The sequence below is a fragment of the Magnolia sinica genome, chromosome 5 (genome assembly GCF_029962835.1).
Source record: "Magnolia sinica isolate HGM2019 chromosome 5, MsV1, whole genome shotgun sequence".
NCBI classification, from domain to species: domain Eukaryota; kingdom Viridiplantae; phylum Streptophyta; class Magnoliopsida; order Magnoliales; family Magnoliaceae; genus Magnolia; species Magnolia sinica.
Window position 1 is genome coordinate 17,214,333 of NC_080577.1, and position 18,852 is coordinate 17,233,184.

General features: G+C 40.6%; 1 protein-coding gene and 1 non-coding gene across 4 annotated transcripts in view; one reads left to right on the plus strand and one right to left on the minus strand.

Annotated features, from left to right (window-relative positions):
• Window positions 1–1,203: 1,203 nt before the first annotated feature.
• LOC131245594 (cytochrome P450 CYP72A616-like) overlaps window positions 1,204–18,852 on the plus strand; it is a 99,044-nt gene continuing 81,395 nt past the window's right edge. Inside the window, exons 1-5 of one of the 3 annotated variants that reach the window (XM_058245156.1) lie at window positions 1,204–1,636; window positions 4,382–4,602; window positions 4,951–5,195; window positions 6,492–6,873; window positions 7,237–7,990. In XM_058245156.1, the coding sequence (XP_058101139.1) occupies window positions 1,363–1,636; window positions 4,382–4,602; window positions 4,951–5,195; window positions 6,492–6,873; window positions 7,237–7,662 (1,548 nt within the window). In that variant the 5' untranslated portion in view covers window positions 1,204–1,362 and the 3' untranslated portion in view covers window positions 7,663–7,990. Of the gene's footprint in view, window positions 1,637–4,381; window positions 4,603–4,950; window positions 5,196–6,491; window positions 6,874–7,236; window positions 7,991–18,852 lie in introns of those variants that run through there. The other 2 variants (XM_058245157.1, XM_058245155.1) reach the window with 2 other exon arrangements.
• LOC131247769 (small nucleolar RNA R71) lies at window positions 12,339–12,445 on the minus strand. Its single transcript, XR_009172039.1, has one exon. It is a non-coding gene; the product is annotated as a small nucleolar RNA R71 (small nucleolar RNA).

Consider the following 18,852-nt stretch of genomic DNA (forward strand, 5'->3'; position numbering starts at 1 on the left):
GTAGCCTTACGATTTTTACTAGTGGTGTTCTACGGAAATCGGGGTTGTGCCATATAACAACCATGGGCGATGGAGCAACCATATGCGGTGGAGCATCGCGTAGGACTCGGGGTGAAAGTAACGCATCTGCAAGACGGTCGAGAGTTTTCTACAACCCTTACATAGTCAACTGACTCTCTTGGTGGAAAGCTTTCATTCTTTCCTCAAGATCACGATTTCCTAAATTGTCGACCACAAGATTTTGGCTCATACCTTCGTTGTTTGTCATCGGCACGAGGGGAATCCTCGCTTTGATATCAATTGATATAAAGATGAACATGATGAGATTAAGCATCGTCTTCCTCAAGAGGATAATTGTTCCGAATCCACGGAACTTCTCTGGACTCCTCACAGAGGCCTCTAGAATCCATGAGAAAAAAAGCAAGTAAAATAGAAAATAAATTATATAAAATTTGAAATTGATTAATGAATGAAATAAACGAGTTCACAACCCTTTAAATAGGCATACCAAGTAATGAGAGAGAAATTAGAAGCAAACTACAACTAAAACTCTTACAATTCGCAACTTACTATAAATAGTAAACTTACTATTTATATACGGTTGTGATGTCTACTAGTGCGCAAGGTTTTTGGCCAAAAATAATAAGTGTCATATTTGGCTTTATCAAGTTGGTCTCCTAATTATTCTAAGCTCTTTTCACGTTGGTCGCAACTCCTAAAGCCTAATGGATGAAGAGTTATAATCAAACTAAAACTTACTATTTATAATAAAAATGGAATTAAAATAGGGAAACGACCGTCGATCTAAGGGTATTTTGCAAATCCGGCTTGCGCAATCTGATATAGCAGGATTGGGTGGCTAAAGTAGCTCGTTCTACCCCAAAATTATATATTTTATGCCCGATAACTCATTTCGGATTGTGAGATAAACTTGATCTAAGATAAGTCCGGAGCACTTCTCTTGTTGACCAGACCTTTTCTGATCCATCTTGGCCATGAAATTGTTCACAACCCGCTCTATATCAAATTCTTTTTTAACCCCAATCTCATATTACAAAAACTTATATATAGTTTCATATCTAATTAAAAACAAGGCTAATATTTACGCAAAACTTGTGTGCACCTGTACATTTTGTCGGTGGACCGAAATATTAAGAGGGATATTGGTCAACAGAACAAACATTGATACACACAAGTCGCGCCAAACCGAAGACCACAAGAAATTACCTCGAACCCACGCTAAATCTTTTTAAGTTGTGACTCTCTTTCCCTCCCTCCCAATCTGATAGTCTTCCACAATTCGAAGGTTGAAGGGCTTTAAGAGAGAGAGAGAGAGAGAGAGAGAGAGAGAGAGAGAGAGAGATGGAAGTATATCTGTCGAATTTGCTTGTAATAGCTGGTGTTTTGATCCTACCATGGGTTTGGAAGGCATTCAACTACGTTTGGTGGAGACCCAAAATGCTGGAGAGGACTCTGAAGAAGCAAGGCATCCATGGCCCACCCTACAAACTCCTCTCCGGGAATGTGATCGATAACTCCAGGGCGTTGAAGGAAGCACGCTCTAAGCCCATGGACCTGTCTCACCAGATCCTACCACGTGTCGTCCCCTTCCATTTTCAGACGGTGAAGAATTACGGTATTTGTTTCTTCTTCTTTTTTTCTTTTCTTCCTGGCTTGGTTTATTTGTTTCAGTTCTGTGAAGGTGGGCCTGCTCTTCGATCACGTACATGCAAACGGTCCCACAAGTTGTGGTAATGTACCATCATTCCCGCCAACGTGACACTTTTGTAAGAAATCAGAGCCATTAAAACGGTAGGCATACCCTGAAAAATAATTAGGCTGATCAGATGGGCCGCTAGGTGGGACAAAAATGTATGTTGAGTCAGACCATTGGTTTTTCACTGATTCCAACAGCGTGGCCCACCTAACCAGCAAAACGGCCTGATTTTTTTTCCAGGCAAACCTTACGACAGAGCCTATCCTTTTCACGGTACGGATCTCTACAAAGTGGCATGTTAGCTGGAAAGATGGTGCGGTAAGCTGTAGTGCTATGCGTATATGTGATCAGTTCTCAATGGTAAAGGCGATTCGAATGGATGGAAGACATGTCACCCGCGGCACACTGCCGATGGAAGAGGATTGCCTGTTACCCCGCGCACATAGATATACCTGAGCCCGGGGCTGTGTGGAATCCACAGAGGTGTCCGTGACAAATCCACTCCGTCCATCTGTTTTGAAAGAACAAAATATGACGGATATAAAAATATCCAGATCAAAAACTCTTGTGGACCATATACCACACGAAACAGTGGAGATTGAATGGATGGGGTTGACAGAAGTTTTATATCAGGATGATATGTGTTCCTACTGTTTATCTGAGTGATAATATCCCTATGAACGGTTTGGATGGAATATAAACATCATTTTCATCTCCAGGAAGGTTTCAACAGTGGACGGTTCCGTTCCCCTTGTTTCGTTTAGTTTGACCCACATGAGTGTTGGATCTATATTATTTTTACACCATTGTCCTATTGTGGTATTTAAAAACAGATGGACGGAGTAGATTTGTCAAGTACATATCTTCAGACCCCACACAGCCCCTGGCACAGGTATATCTCTGTGCCCGGGGTCACAGAACCGCTTACACTGCCGATTAGGTGCATGTACTTAAAACTGATGGCCTACAAGCTACCACAGCTTCGGACCATGTGCCACTTATGCAGTCCATCCGTACCATGAAAAAGGTGGGCTCCAACATGAAAACCAGCTTCTCACAAATAAATCTGATCCGCTCCCTAGGTTGGCCACATCAGTACGTTGAGTCATATCGCCGGTTGTCCATCCATTCCAACAGCATGGCTCACCTGATGATCAGACGGTACTCATTTTTGTGCCTGGTGATCTTTGTTGGAATGAAGGCCCTACAATCAATTGCAAGTTTCAAATGAATACTTGGAGGTGAAATAAACATCCTCTAATTCCTATTGAAAGAATGTAATGGCCAGTTAGAATTTGGACTCGGATTAGGTGGTGTGTTGATGCGTTGGACGTTATGGGGCCCACCGTGGTAGATGTTTCTTATACCCACACCATCCATCCATTTTTATTCAGATCATTTTAGGGCATAAACCCAAAAAGGAAGCAGATCCGAAGCTCAAGTGGACCACCCTACATTAAACAGTGGGGATAATGACGCCGACTGTGATGTTTATTTGCCATCTGTTGATAACGTCACACGATGTAGACTTTTATAGCCCCTAAGAAGTTTTTAATGATGGGTGTTCAATCACCATTATTTCCTGTAATACTGTGGTCCACTTGGGTTTAGGATTTGCTTCATTTTTTGGATTACGGGTAATTGGATTGCAGGGTAATTTAGGTACTTACATTTGCCTGTAAAGACTTTACAGGCGGTAAACGCATTATATCTTTTAGTTGTAATATTCTCGAGCAATATTTGAGATTAAGTCTTTTAGCTAAAGACAAAAAACATGATATACAATAGAACACAATGGTTGATATATACTTGTGATGTGTGGGGCCCATTGTATGTGTATGGTACATCCAATCTGTCCATCATGTGCTATCCTTGATGCTCTTATATAATTGTGAAAAAATAGCTTAGTTGATTATTAAATGGACCACATGAGAGGGAAGGATGGGATGCCCACCATTAAAAACTTCCATATATATTGCATTTGGGGCCCACAATGATGGGTGATGGGTAGAGGACATCTAATCTGTCCAGTAAATGCATCATTTGATGCTTTCTAAGGCCCAAAAAAATCAACTCCTTTTTTTGGGCCCATTTTGGAGGGATTTACCGCCTTAATCTCTATGTGGTGTGATTACCTACTTTATTCATTGAAAACACTTAACAAGCTAACCAAACACATAATCTATTTACATATAAACAAATTACTACTTAAAAGACAAATAGAGTAGCTTGCAAATAGTATGAAACTCTTTTCAAATATAAAGTACTTGCTAAACTTAAAACTTCATAGGCACCCAACAACACCTAACTCTGTAATCTATGAATGGCCTGAAACGAATAACTCTTACATTCTTCCACTGTAGTGTTTTTTTTTAAAAAAAATAAAAAAAATCTTTTTACACACACCACATGGGCACTCGATCCCATAATCTTCGAAACAGTCTTGTGTACCACTGAATTATAGAACTGGACCCCACTATAGTTATGCGGGTGAGAATTTAACCGTTTCAGTTGAAGTTTTATATTTGAATCTTATTTATATATAACAGGCATGCTCGCACAAATATGTTTAGTCAAAATCTTTTATTTTACTTCAGCTGTTTATTTTCTCTATCAATCCTTATAAGCAATGAAATTACTGATGATTGAATGGGAAAAACATAGGAAAAACATCTGTCACATGGTTTGGAACAACTCCTAGAGTGAACATCATGGATCCAGAACTGATAAGGGAAGTCCTTTCGAATAAGTTTGGACACTTTGCAAAGCAAAAGCTAACTGCATTTGAGAAGCAGTTAGCATCTGGGCTTCTGACTCACGAAGGCGAAAAATGGGCAAAACATAGGAGAATCATCAACCCCGCCTTCCATGTAGAGAAGTTGAAAGTAAGCACCCTTGACTTCTTTCTCAGAAAATCAAAGGCTACTCATGAATTCCCACCCATGACGTGCAAATGTGAGACCTAAGCTGTTCATCAAGTGGACCTCACTATGCTTGTGCTATGGTTTGAATCTTGGATGGATTGACTGAACATGTAAGAAATAAGTGGATGACTGGAAGACTAGGGTGGCTCATTTCACATGCATACACACCTGATGGATGGCTCTGATCTCGCACTTAATCATGGCACAGCTCTTTTTTTTTCTCTCTTTAAATGACACAATGCTGGTCATTTATCATTATATAATGTGATGCCTATCTGTAAGCTGCTTTCTGTTTCTTGTTGGCTATAGAGGATGTTACCAGCATTCTCTGCAAGTTGCAGTGAATTGACCAGCAAATGGGAGCAGTGGGTTGGTTCTGAAGAGTCCCGTGAATTAGATGTGTGTCCCGACCTCGAGGCTTTAACAGGAGATGTTATCTCACGGACAGGGTTTGGTAGCAGCTACAAAGAAGGGAGGCGGATTTTCCAACTCCTAACAGAACAGGGAGAGCTTGTAATGCAGGCTATTCAAAGGGCATACATCCCTTGCTATCGGTGTGTTCTCACTTCTCCTCTTGCTTGCATTCATTTCCTTCTTCTGCTTCTTCTTCTATTTCTTTTTTCTTTTTGCTGCATTGTTTCTCTTTAGTATTTGAATAGGAAGAATCCAAAATATGGAAGTGGGAAATCCCTAAAGAACCCTCAGGGAATAGAAAACCACAAAATCCAATCAACAGGAATTCCGTTGCTTGGTTATGAGTGTTGTTTTCTATGTAAATGTTAAAAGGTCAAGAGTTGAACAGTGAGACCTGTCTCTCGCTTGGGGCATGCAGAACGGTTTCCCTCATTTTGTAAGGAAAAGTTAGGAAAAGGAAATCGATTTTCCCATCTTTTTTGGTGACTCAAACAGAAGAAGCCATCTCATGATTGAGGTCATATACTAAATTGAAACACAATGAAACAAATAGGTGTTTGGAAACTGAATTGAATCACAATGATTAAGCTCAATCAAGTGGAAAAGCTCGTGTTTCCTAGTACTCATTGTGAGGAAGTAGCCCTCAAATAGCCATTGCATTCCTTTCAAGTCCAACTTGAATGTTACATGATTGTGATTTCAAGCCAAGCACCTCAAGATGCAAAATGAGGAAGGGCATCTCAATTTGGCCAGTTCCTCTTTGCTAAACTAATCATTGCATTTCAATTCAATAGTGCACCCAAACAGAACTTAAATCAATTCTTGAAAGAGCGATCTGCAAGTCAACATCTAGATTGTATGCCTTTTTAAAACGACATTTCTGCTTGATTTCTAGATATTTAGGTATTAGTACAACTCAAAATCCTATTTGGGATGGCTGAGGAGCGTTGTTTTTCAGTTACCATTTATCCCATTAGACTGGGTGATGCCCATGAACCTACTTCTGACTCTATGTAGGGTTCCAATTGTTAATTCCACCATCAATTGAAACCTGTGTTTGGATGCACTAAGGAATTGCATTGCAATGATCAGTTCCATAAAGTGGAAAATGAAATTATCATGCTTGGTATTCACATGGACTGGGCTCCACAGTCAATTTAGTTACTTTGAAGGTAGCCTTGAAAAGAACATAACTACAATTTGGCTGCTGCTTCTGATTATTACAAATTGGTCAGTCTTTCAGTCCTGAACTAATTATTTCAATTCATTTCAACTGTGCATCCAAACGCAGCTTTAAAATTTTCCAATAAATTCCATGAGTGAGAAGAGGGAAGTGATATAAAGGAAATGAAATCAGAAACCCAAATGATATTTTACCACGAATTCCAAATGATAATTTATATAAATTCCACATCATGTGCACTATCACATTGCAGGTTTTTTCCCACGAAAGACAACCTGAGGAGAAAGGAAATCGATAGAGAAATACGAGCTATTATGAGGAGTATGATTGAAAAGAGGGAGAAGGCTATGAAAACAGGGGAAGCCAGCAACGATGATTTATTGAGCTTGCTAATGGAATCCAATTCCAAAGGATCCCAAGAACAAGGGAATTCCAAGAGCATAAGTATTGAAGATGTGATAGGGGAGTGCAGGCTATTCTACCTTGGAGGGCAGGAGACCACATCAAGCTTGCTGACATGGACAATGATCGTGTTGAGTATGCATCCGAGTTGGCAAGAGCGAGCGAGGGAAGAGGTGTTGCAAGTCTTTGGGAAGAACAAACCAGACATTGATGGCTTAACCCACCTCAAAATTGTGAGTGTTTTCCTTTCAAGTAATGCCACTACATAGGCTACATAGAGCAGGTGGTGAGGAGGTCATAGTCCAAAAATTGGACTGGTCTCACTCCAGGTGGGCCACACATGTTACATAGAAGGTAGAAGTTGGCTTTCATTTCTGTCCATTTTAGTACAATGTGACCCATCTAATGGGTAGGGGGACATGATCTTTGGCACGGGTGCACTCACTAAAGGGCTCTTCTGATGAGCAGCACAACTCTTTGTGAATTACATGCATATGTGAATTATTTCTTAGATTTTTCACTGATTTGATAAGAAAGTACTGCATTTAATCTTTGGTGCGACACATGATCTCTGAAATTGTTGAAATCAATGATAGGTAACCATGATCCTGTATGAGATTCTCCGACTGTACCCGCCTGCGATTCTCCTCATTCGACGCACTTACAAAAGAATGCAACTAGGAGGAATAACCCTCCCAGCTGGTGTAGAACTTTCGCTGCCAATTCTCCTCATCCATCATGATCCCGAGCTCTGGGGTGAAGATGCAGATGAATTCAAGCCAGAGAGATTCTCCGGGGGAGTCTCCAAGGCGACGAACAATCAAGTATCATTCTTTCCATTTGGATGGGGCCCTCGGATATGCATTGGGCAGAACTTCGCCATGATAGAATATAAGTTAGCTTTGGCCATGATCCTACAGCATTTCTCGTTCGAGCTATCGCCGTCCTATGTCCATGCTCCTTACACTGTTATAACTCTCCGTCCTCAGCATGGTGCTCAACTCATCCTACATAAACTTTAAGCGTTCATCTGGGCCTTGTCATAGAACTATGTGGATAGAGTCATCTAGATATGGTTATTTTATAGTGATTACTGTTGTCATTAACCTATGTAGCGCTCTCTATTATTTGGATAAAACAAATAGGGATGTTATATATTAATCATAAAACTATGAACCCCACTTATTAAATGGTTAGACGTGACTAGTGATGAGTCGTTTTGGCAAGATGCCATATAAGACCATGACTCGCTACATATGTCGTGGATGAGTAGCCATAAGTGACAACAAATGCAGAAATTCTGTGTAAAAACATGTTCACCTCCTTATGAAAGCTATGCATGTTTATTTACCTTGTTTGTTCACCTGTTCATCTGAGTATCTACTTTGTAGGGCTCATTATGTTGTATATTTGCCATCGGACCTGTGTATAAAGTGAGCCCCGGCCCACACTGCTGATGGGATGCCCCAAAAGCATACATGAATTGGGTACTGAACCCGCCTGGACCGAACTCTCTTCACTCCCAATGTGGTGGGATTTGATTGGAGGACAGGCTGCAATCCTAGATGGGCCGATCAAGTACCTATTTGACTAAATAACTTTTAAACATGTTTTGCTTGGGCTCCATTTTTTACTGCAGCATGAGCTATGTCTAATGGGGCAATTACCTAGTCCGCATCCCCTAAAAGCAGGTCTATCCAATAATTAGGTGGGTCATACTATAGGAAATAATGGACAACCACCCAAAAAACTCCAAATTCTTATGTTGGCCCACATGATGGCTAGACTGGCTGATTCTTGGGGTGTCCAGCTCCTTGATGGGGCAAACCTTGTGGATGAATTGGATGACATACACAACCTAATTATTGGGTTTGATGAATGATGCGCTCCATGGTGATCCCACACAAGCCCATGGTTGGCATCGGATTCCTATTGTCCCCTGGGTGGAGCTCACCTGAGTTCCACCTAAGTTGTGATATGGCTGATTTTTATATGCAAAGCCTAGATTCCAGGGTAGAACCTGATGGACACGGTGGATTCACATATATAGCATGGTGAGCACCATCGAGCTAGGGTGTTTTAGGTGCTGTAGTCTTGTACTCTTTTGCAGCGATTCTCATCCTTTTTGGTGTTTAATCTTTGGGAGTTTTGTCTAAATATACCTGGGGTATTGTTGGAGCTCCAAAACATCCCATTCTTTAAAACTTACTTTTCTAAATTTTCAGGATTGAGGGGATTATATATATTTTCCCCATACCAAAATGCCATTGTACTCTATAAAGCTCTTAAAATATTTTTCAGTATCACGTGATTTTATGAAAACACTCGTAATTCCCTTGTTACAAGTTAGATCAGGGTGATTCTAAGTGTTGAGGGTCAAATATTGCATATCAGACCCAGTTATTGCCTGGACTTATGAACATGGTACCGTTTAATAGCCCATTTTAATCATGTTTCTGTTGCAAGGTGGATTTGCGAGCTGGGACTGGATCGGGGTGCTAAATGCATGGATTTGGCGCTCCAGAATCACCAAGGCAAGGGACGAACTCCAGGGGACCAAGATCGACAGAATTATACGCCAGAGATCTGCGAAAATCGAGAAACTGAAGCTCAAGCCGCCTGAAAGTCAGCCAGAATGCAAGATCACTGGGTTTCCATCATCTGTTCGGCTCAAAACTTTATACATGGCTCGAGGACCAAAAACCAATCGTACACATCAAAATTCAGCCATTGGATCCCTCTAGAAGTGGCCCAACGGACAGATCAGCCCCGTTAATCATTATGTGGGGCCCGCCTGATATCTGGATATGCTTCAAAATTGGTCTGGACGGTCTAAATGATATGACAGAATGGATGGACGGAACGGATTTCTCACGACCATCATGATGAAGGCCCATGAGCATCACATGTGTACAGAGTATATGTGCACTCAACGTGCACCGGATTAAGAAACCCGGTCAAAGTCGGTTTTGACCGACTTCGTTCTCCAAAACGGCAACTGCCGTTACAGCGAAATACGCTATCATCTGCGGTTGGGTTTTGTGGGCCACCACTGTGTTTCAACGGTCCAATTCGGACGGTCCATCAGATCCCCATGACACCTCTTATCACTGCCTAGGTGGCGGAATTGCAAAAGATCGCGAGGAGAGAAATCTAGCCGTTCAAACGCAGGAATAGACGGTTGAATGAAAGCATCCATGAACCACATTGATTTTGATCCAAAAACAGTGATTCCCGCCTGACTTTTCGAGCTGCAACGAATAGACCGAGTGGATTTTACAGAAAAATGATGTCGTGGGCCCCACCGTCAGCACTGTGCAAATGCAACAGGCCCTGTTTCGCAGTCGAATGCTGTCCGGTTTTTGCGGCGTGTTGTGTGTTCTTGGAGGCGATCGAACGGATGATCTGAACCGTCCATCATGTAGGTTTGCCAAAAAGATCCCAGAGGACGTTCTCCTTTTAGAAAGAAAGCAGGGAAAAGGAGTCTTCTGCGCTGCCTTTCGCTGCGAAAGGTGTTGTGTGCGCGGCCTGTCTGCGTAAAAGCTTCGCACGACGTCCGATTTTCACCAGGACTCCAGTAACCCTTATGCACTTGCAACCGACCTCACCACTATTATAAGAGAGAGAGAGAGAGAGAGAGAGAGAGAGAGAGAGAGAGAGAGAGAGAGAGAGAGAGAGAGAACAGAAAAAAAAGAAGGGAAAAAAAGAAGATTTTGGCTGCTGGAACGTGAAAGAGAGGAAGAGATAATAGGGTGTTTTCTTCTTTTCTTTTATATGTTTTTCTTCTTTTTATTTGCTTTGTTCAAAAGGTTCAGCCCATTCATGTGTGGCTAAACCTCTTAGCTAGGGCTAAGAGGTGAAGCCTGTAGCGAGATGGGAGATTCTATTTTGTGCCTTTAATTTAAATTCATGAACTGAATTTGATTTTAGTTGATTTAATGGTCTGTTGTGACTGAAACTACAATGGGTTTGCAATGGCTTTGAGTATTTCTTTCTCTTTTTTATTATGAAGTCAGGAAGCCCTGTTGTTCATCATTGTTCCATGGGCATGGTCGGATGACAGTACCCTTCCTGATCTTCATACATTATTGGTTGGTTGGTAATTAGTTTAATTCTGTTGTTTACTTTGTCTCCTGGGCATGGTTTGGTGATGGAATCCATTCTAATTCATATACCTTTCATCTTTTGAAAACTATATCAAAGGAAGTTCAGTCCGATTTCCATGATTCTTGATGCAGGCATAAGATCTCCCTGATCTCTACAAGTGGATCCTCTGAATCCCTAGTTTTCTTCCTCTGAATTCCTTAAGTTTTCGATAATTATTCCACAATTATTCATTAAATTATATTTAATTTAGATTACGTCTTAGTCCAATTCTAGTTCTACTTAGTTTCAGATAACGTACAAGTATCAGTCCTTTGGGATTCGACCTCGGTCTTACCGAGTTTATTACTACACCACAACCCTATACTTGGGGAGTGAACAAGTTTTTGGCGCCGTTGCCGGGGACTGACGGCTACGTTTTTTTGAAATTAATTAGTTTTAGAATTAGGTTAAGATTAGGATTTCACTAACTTTAGGTTAAAGGTTTTTATTTTATTTTATTTTTAGAAACTAACGTGTTTCCTGTTTTGTAGGATTCTGACATAAGTCTCTAAATTGGTAACTCCTTTCTAAATCCTCTACTTTTTCTATTTTTAGAACTATTGTTTGAGTTTTAGAAATTTTCTTATTCTAAACTTTCTTTTAATTTTGGAAAATTTCTATTTTTTAGTATTTTCTCTATTTTTAGGAACTAGTTTATTTTTAGAAACTTTCCTCTTTTGTTTCTAGAAACTAGGTTAGTTATTTCCCTCTTTAGAGATTCTTTCCTTTTTAGAAACTAACTTTCTTACTGTGTAGGCTTTTAAGGTAGAAATTTCTAATTCGGTAAGCTTTCTCTCTACTTTCTATTTTTTAGTTCTCTTTTAGTAATTTACTTTCTAGTTTAGACTTTTCTTCTTTTTTTAGAAACTGACTTGTTTATTTTCTTTTGCAGGTCTTTAATTTAGGGACTTCAAGTTGGTAATTTCTTTCCAACTCTCTCTTTCTTTCTAGATTTTCTTTTCGTTCGAATTTGATTGAGGGCTCCGAGTGTTTCATGCCCAAGTGGACTCGTGACAACACTCGACGTCTCTTGACTGAAGGAGGATTGGTTGAGGGGTTGACTATCCATCGCAGGACTAGACACCACTCGAAATCCCTTGAGTTAATTGAAGTTATGGCTGAAGACCAACCTCCTCTACTTCCACCCAGGGTGGAGGATACCCAAGATGAGAATGAGGTGCATCAGGCACCCCCGCCTCGTACTTTACGAGATTATCTACAACCGGCGGGAGTGAGTACGCCCTCATGCATGATTTTTCCTGAAAACACAAAACAAATGGACATCAAGCCAGGAGTTATCGAACTCCTTCCCAAATTTCATGGACTTGAATCAGAAAGTCCATATTTACATTTGAAAGAGTTCGATGAGATTATAACTACATTATATTTTCCTAATATATTTGAGGATACAATCAGGCTGAAACTCTTTCCTTTTTCCTTAAAAGAGAAAGCTAAGACGTGGTTACATTCACTACGTCCTAGATCCATTGGCACATGGAACGACATGTAGAGCGAATTCATAAAAAAATTCTTCTCACATCATAAAACGATTACTCTCAGAAAAGTGATCATGAACTTTGCCCAAAAGAAAGATGAAACATTCTTCCAATGTTGGGAAATGTTCAAAGATTTGGTCAGTTCATGCCCACAACACGGATTTGAAACGGGACGCATTACAAATTTTTTCTATGATGGACTGACATCTTCCATGCGCCAAATGGTCGAGACAATGTGTAATGGAGAATTCATTAATAAAAATGTTGACGAGGTATGGGATTACCTCGATAGTCTTGCTGAAAAAACACAATCATGGGACTATTACCCAAAGTCGAACACCACGTCTAGGCCGACTCAATTAAAGGAGAAAGGTGGATTATATCTCTTGAAAGAAGAGGATAATCTCAAGTGTAAAGTGACTACGCTCATAAGGAAAGTTGAGGCCATGGAAGGAAAGAAGGATAAGGTTAATGAAATTGTTTGCGGCATCTGTGATTGCAACATTCATACAACTGAAAATTGTCCTACAATACCCGTCTTTCGAGGAGTGTTGAATGAACAAGCTAATGCCATAAACAACTATCAAAGACCTTTTACTAGACCTAACTCCAATACGTATAATCCTGGATGGAAAAATCATCCAAACTTCAGTTGGAGGAATGGACAAACAGCTACTCCTCAAGGTTTCTTCAATCAAAATCCAAATCAAGTGAAACCTCAAGAGGAACCGGTTCAAAATTCCATATAAGAGCTGGCTCAGGCAATGCGGGGAATTACAAATTTTATGCAAAAGATAGATTCTCGTATGACGGTTATAGAAAAGGGGATGCTTCCTGCACAACATCTCCCCAATCCTAAACTGCAGTACGAGATTAATGATCCCAGCTCTTCAAATCAGATGGGGCACGCTAAATCCATCACCACTCTTAGAAGTGGAAAGATCATTAATAAAACTCTTCCGGTTAGACCGGAAAAGCCTCAAGAACCAGAAGAGGACAACAATGATGGATCTAGTGATGCCCCACAAAAATTAGAACTGGAACTTCTAGAGAAGCCAGTTGCTCTGTTCCCCCAACGATTGGTTTCACCAAAACCTCTCTCTAACTCTCAGGATATCCTAGAGGTGTTGAAACAAGTGAAAGTCAACATTCCTCTACTTGATGTCGTGAAACAAATACCTTCATATGCCAAATTCCTGAAAGACTTATGCACGACCAAATGACAGCAGAGTATTCAAAAGAAGATCTTCTTGACCGAGAAAGTGAGTGCCATCCTAAACCAAGACGTGCCACAAAAATTTAAGGATCCCGGTAGCCCAACCATATCATGTGTAATCGGGGACCATCGAATTGATCATGCACTTCTTGACTTAGGAGCGAGCGTCAATCTGATTCCCTACGCGGTATACAAACAGTTAGGTTTAGGTGAATTAAAACCCACCCTAACCACACTACAACTTGCTGATCGCTCTGTTCATGTACCAAAAGAGATAATTGAGGATGTGTTGGTCCAAGTTGATAGATTTTACTACCCTATAGATTTTATCATCCTGGACACCGAACCCATCAATAACATAAGCACTTAGTTCCCCGTCATTCTTGGCCGCCCATTCCTTGCCACTTCAAATGCAATTATCAATTGCAAGAATGGTGTCATGACTATGTCTTTTGGGAATATGACATTGGAGTTAAACATCTTTTTCAATAACGACAGAAACTTAGAGGAGAATGACGATTTTCACGACATTAACATGATTGACTCTTTAGTGGAAGATACGACACCTCTAACCTTATCCTCCGACCATCTAGAGACGTGCCTGGTCCACTCCCATGATTTTGATGATGACATGATTAGGGAGACGTGCGCCTTGCTTAATACTGCACCGGTACTTGAAGTTAACGGTGGAGGCCACAATTTGAAGAATTGCCACAAACCGATGTAGTGCCTCTACCGTCTAACCTCAAGCCGCCGAAGCTTGACTTAAAACCTTTGCCCTCTGATTTGAAATATTTCTATTTAGGTCAAGATGAGACATACCCGGTGGTGATCTCTGCCCACCTGGAGAAAGAACAGGAGAGTATGCTTATATCTACTCTCATTGAGCATAAAGGAGCCCTGGGATGGATGATAGCGGACTTCAAGGGAATCGATCCCTCGATTTGTACTCACCGCATATATCTTGAGGATAATGCAAAAACCGCTCGGCAACCACAACATAGACTAAATCCAAACATGAAGGAAGTGGTTAAGGCCGAGGTTCTTAAACTATTGGATGTGGGTATTATATACCCTATATCTGATAGTCAATGGGTGAGTCCAACTCAAGTGGTCCCTAAGAAGTCCAGAATCACCATCGTAGCCAATGCTAATAATGAACTCGTGCCAATTAGAGTCACTACTAGTTGGAGAATGTGCATTGACTAAAGGAAGTTGAATACTATCACGAGAAAAGACCACTTTCCTTTACCATTTATTGATCAGATCCTGGAAAAATTAGCTGGTCATTCCTATTACAGTTTTCTTGACGGGTATTCAGGCTACAACCAGATAGAGATAGCTCCTGAAGACCAGGAAAAGATCACATTTACATGTCCTTACGGCACCTTTGCCTATCAAAGGATGCCATTCGGACTATGTAATGCCCCTGCCACCTTTCAGCGATGTATGCTTAGTATCTTTTCTGATATGGTGGGACAATATCTAGAGGTCTTCATGGACGATTTCTCTATTTACGGTCCATCTTTCAGCAAGTGCTTGAAAAATCTTAAATGTGTGCTGAAAAGATGTGAAGAAAAGAACTTGGTACTTAATTGGGAGAAGTGTCATTTCATGGTTCAGAAGGGAATTGTCCTTGGACATATTATCTCGTCCAAAGGAATCGAGGTGGATAAGGCAAAAATCGATCTTATCTCTAACCTACCTCCGCGCAAGAACATCAGAGATGTGCGATCCTTCTTAGGACACACAGGATTTTATAGACGATTCATAAAGGACTTTAGTCTCCTCTCTCGTCCCTTATGTAATCTTTTGCAAAAGGATGCACCATACGAGTGGACTGAGCAATGCCAGGAAGCTTTCACCAAGCTTAAGGGCATGTTAACCACTGCACCCATCATGCAGCCACCCGATTGGAGCCTTCCTTTTGAGCTTATGTGCGACGCTTCTGATTATGCTCTTGGGGCGGTTCTAGGCCAGAGAAAAGATAAGAGGCCCTACGTCATTCATTACGTAAGTAGAACTTTAAATTCTGCCCAAGTGAACTACTCGACTATGGAAAAGGAACTCCTAGTCGTAGTGTTCGCTTTGGATAAATTTAGGTCCTACTTAATCGGATCCAAGATCATTATTTACACAGATCATGCAGCACTTAAGTATCTTCTTTCTAAGAACGATTCTAAGCCCCGTCTGATACGATGGATCCTTCTACGATTTGAAAATTAAAGATAAAAAGGGAGTAGAGAACGTAGTGGCCGATCATCTGTCTCGCCTTAATACCTCTGATTCCCTTGAGATGACCCATATCAACGACATGTTCCCTGATGAACAACTGTTCAGAGTCTCCCATTCACCTTAGTTCGCTGATATTGTTAATTATCTTGCTACAGGTGCCATACCGACACAGTGAACTGCGCAAGATAAGAAGAAATTCTTCACCAAGGTGCGCAACTTTTTCTGGGATGATCCTTATTTATTTAAATATTGCCCAGACCAAATCCTAAGGAGATGTGTACCAGACGATGAGCATCAGAGCGTCATCTCCTTCTGTCACTCACAGGCCTGTGGTGGTCACTTTTCTGCTAAAAAGACTACGGCCAAGATTCTGCAGTGTGGCTTTTACTGGCCCACTATGTTTAGGGACACTCATGAGTTTTGCAAAGCTTGTGAGCGTTGTCAGAAATTGAGAGCATTGTCCCATCGAAATATGATGCCTTTGAATCCCATCTTTATCATTGAAGCATTTGATTGCTTGGGCATTGATTTCATGGGACCATTCCCCTAATCATTTGGAAATCTGTATATTTTGCTCGCTATGGATTATGTCACTAAATGGGTCGAAGTAATTCCGTATCGAACTAATGACCATCGCACGGTCATTAAATTTCTAAAAGAAAACATCCTTTCTTGATTCGGAACGCCTCGAGCCATCATTAGTGATGGGGGCTCACACTTTTGTAATAAACTATTTGAGAACTTAATGAAGAAATACAGTATCTATCATAAGGTGAGCACCCCGTACCACCCACAGATAAGTGGGCAAGCCGAGATTTCTAATAGGAAAATTAAACACATCTTGGAGAAAACGGTTAACCCTGATCGTAAGGATTGATCAATCCGATTGACCGATGCCTTATGGGCATACCGTACTGCTTTTAAAACCCCTATTGGAATGTCTCCCTTTAGACTTGTCTATCTTGTCACTTGCCTGTGGAGCTGGAACATAAAGCATACTGGGTGATCAAAAATCTTAATTTCAATCTGGACAACGTTGGCTCGCTACGCAAACTTCAATTGAATGAACTTGAGGAAATCCGGAATGATGCGTACGATAATTCGAGAATTTACAAGGACAAGATGAAAGCATTTCATGACCAACACATTTTGCGAAAATCATTCACACCTGGTCAGAAGGTCCTTTTGTACAATTCTCGATTACATCTCTTTCTGGGTAAGCTTCGATCTCATTGGACCGGACCTTACATTGTTGTTACTGTTTTTCCTCATGGGGCTGTTGAGATAAGAGATCCCGACAATGGCAAGGAGTTTAAAGTCAATGGACATCGATTGAAACCATTTGTCGAGAAATTTGATTCAGAGGACATGTCCATGCCCCTGACTGCTCCTGTTTACCAGGATTGATCTCCTAGTCTGATGGAGGTATAGGTACGTTTATCACTTTCATAGGACTAGGGTAGTTGCTTTATTTGTCTGGCTGAAGATGGTAAACTTAGCACTCCTGGGAGGCAACCTAGCTCTTCATTTTCATTTCATTTTTATCATTAGTTAGTTCAATATTTGTGGGTAGCATTACTGCAAACCCTCACGAGACTACAACTCGTCCACTAGGGGCAACCTAGGGGTTTAAAGGCTTGTTGCATATGCTAAATGCAATCGAGAGCACCTACGAAAGTGGTATAGGTAGGATTTTATTTTTGTTATTTTATTTTACTTCTGTTGGTTTCTCTCTTGTGCTGACCCGCTCTTACGTAGATATCTTTGGAAAGCCTCTTGATTCTTTCGTCCAGGTACTATCTTTCCATCACTCCTCTTATATTTTCGTTGTCCCATGTGCATTACATGCTTATTTCTTTTACATTGAGGACAGTGTAGATTTTAGGTTGGGGGTGGGAGATTAGGTTTCCTAATCAGTGTTTTCTTGGTCTTGAAAAAAAATTGTGAATTTTTTTAAAATTTTTCTGGACTTTCTTATGAATTCGAAGTGATTTTGACAGCCATCTAGGGCTTGGAACTTCAAGATACGTGATGTTGGTAATTTAAAACGCTTGGATTCAGTATCTGTTAGATTTTAGAGTTAAGTTTGAATTGTTAATCCAGAATTAGAAGTTATAAACATTGATTGAGTTATGATCTCACATGTCACATCTCGCTTTCACATTAAGGTTTCAGTGTGATATTGAAGGATTTACTTGGTACTCACTAAGCATGAAAGGAACCGGCCTGAGAAAATTGAAAGGATTGGGTGAATAATCTTCACCCTAGGTTTGCTCCCTATAGGTGAAGGTTCAATTTCACAAAGTAGCCATTGGAAAGGGGTGGGCAATGGTCTTCATCATAGGTTTGCTCCCTATAGGTGAAGATTTGATTCCTCCCCTTGGCGGTATTTTAATGAAAAAAATATATCAAAGGTCGATTAATGAAAAGATGATCCGTTAGGAAAGTTTTGGTTATTATGAATTTTCTTCTTGTTTACTGATAATAACATAAAATTAAGAAATGAACCTTAATGGTAAGACGTGATTACACTATACATCCATGGAATTCAATGTTTAGAATTGTTCTAATTGACGGACTAATATTTTGAACTTAATTATGAAGTTACCGTGTGTTTGAGTCTAGGAGAAAGTAATACCCAGCATTCATGAATATGAGAATTCTCACATCTGGATTATTCTGCAAAAATCACTCGAGTTTATAAAAATTGTTTTGTAATTCTCAACTTACTTTTCGCATATTTTACTCGGGACTAGCAAAATGCTGGTTGGGGGTTGTGTTGAGGGTCAAATATTGCATATCAGACCCAGTTATTACCTGGACTTATGAACATGGTACCGTTTAATAGCCCATTTTAATCATGTTTCTGTTGCAAAATGGATTTGCGAGCTGGGACTGGATCGGGGTGCTAAATGCATGGATTTGGCGCTCCAGAATCACCAAGGCAAGGGACGAACTCCAGGGGACCAAGATCGACGGAATTATACGCCAGGGATCCACGAAAATCGAGAAACTGAAGCTCAAGCGGCCTGAAAGTCAGCTAGAATGCAAGATCACTGGGTTTCCATCATCTGTTCGGTTCAAAACTTTATACATGGCTCGAGGACCAAAAACCAACT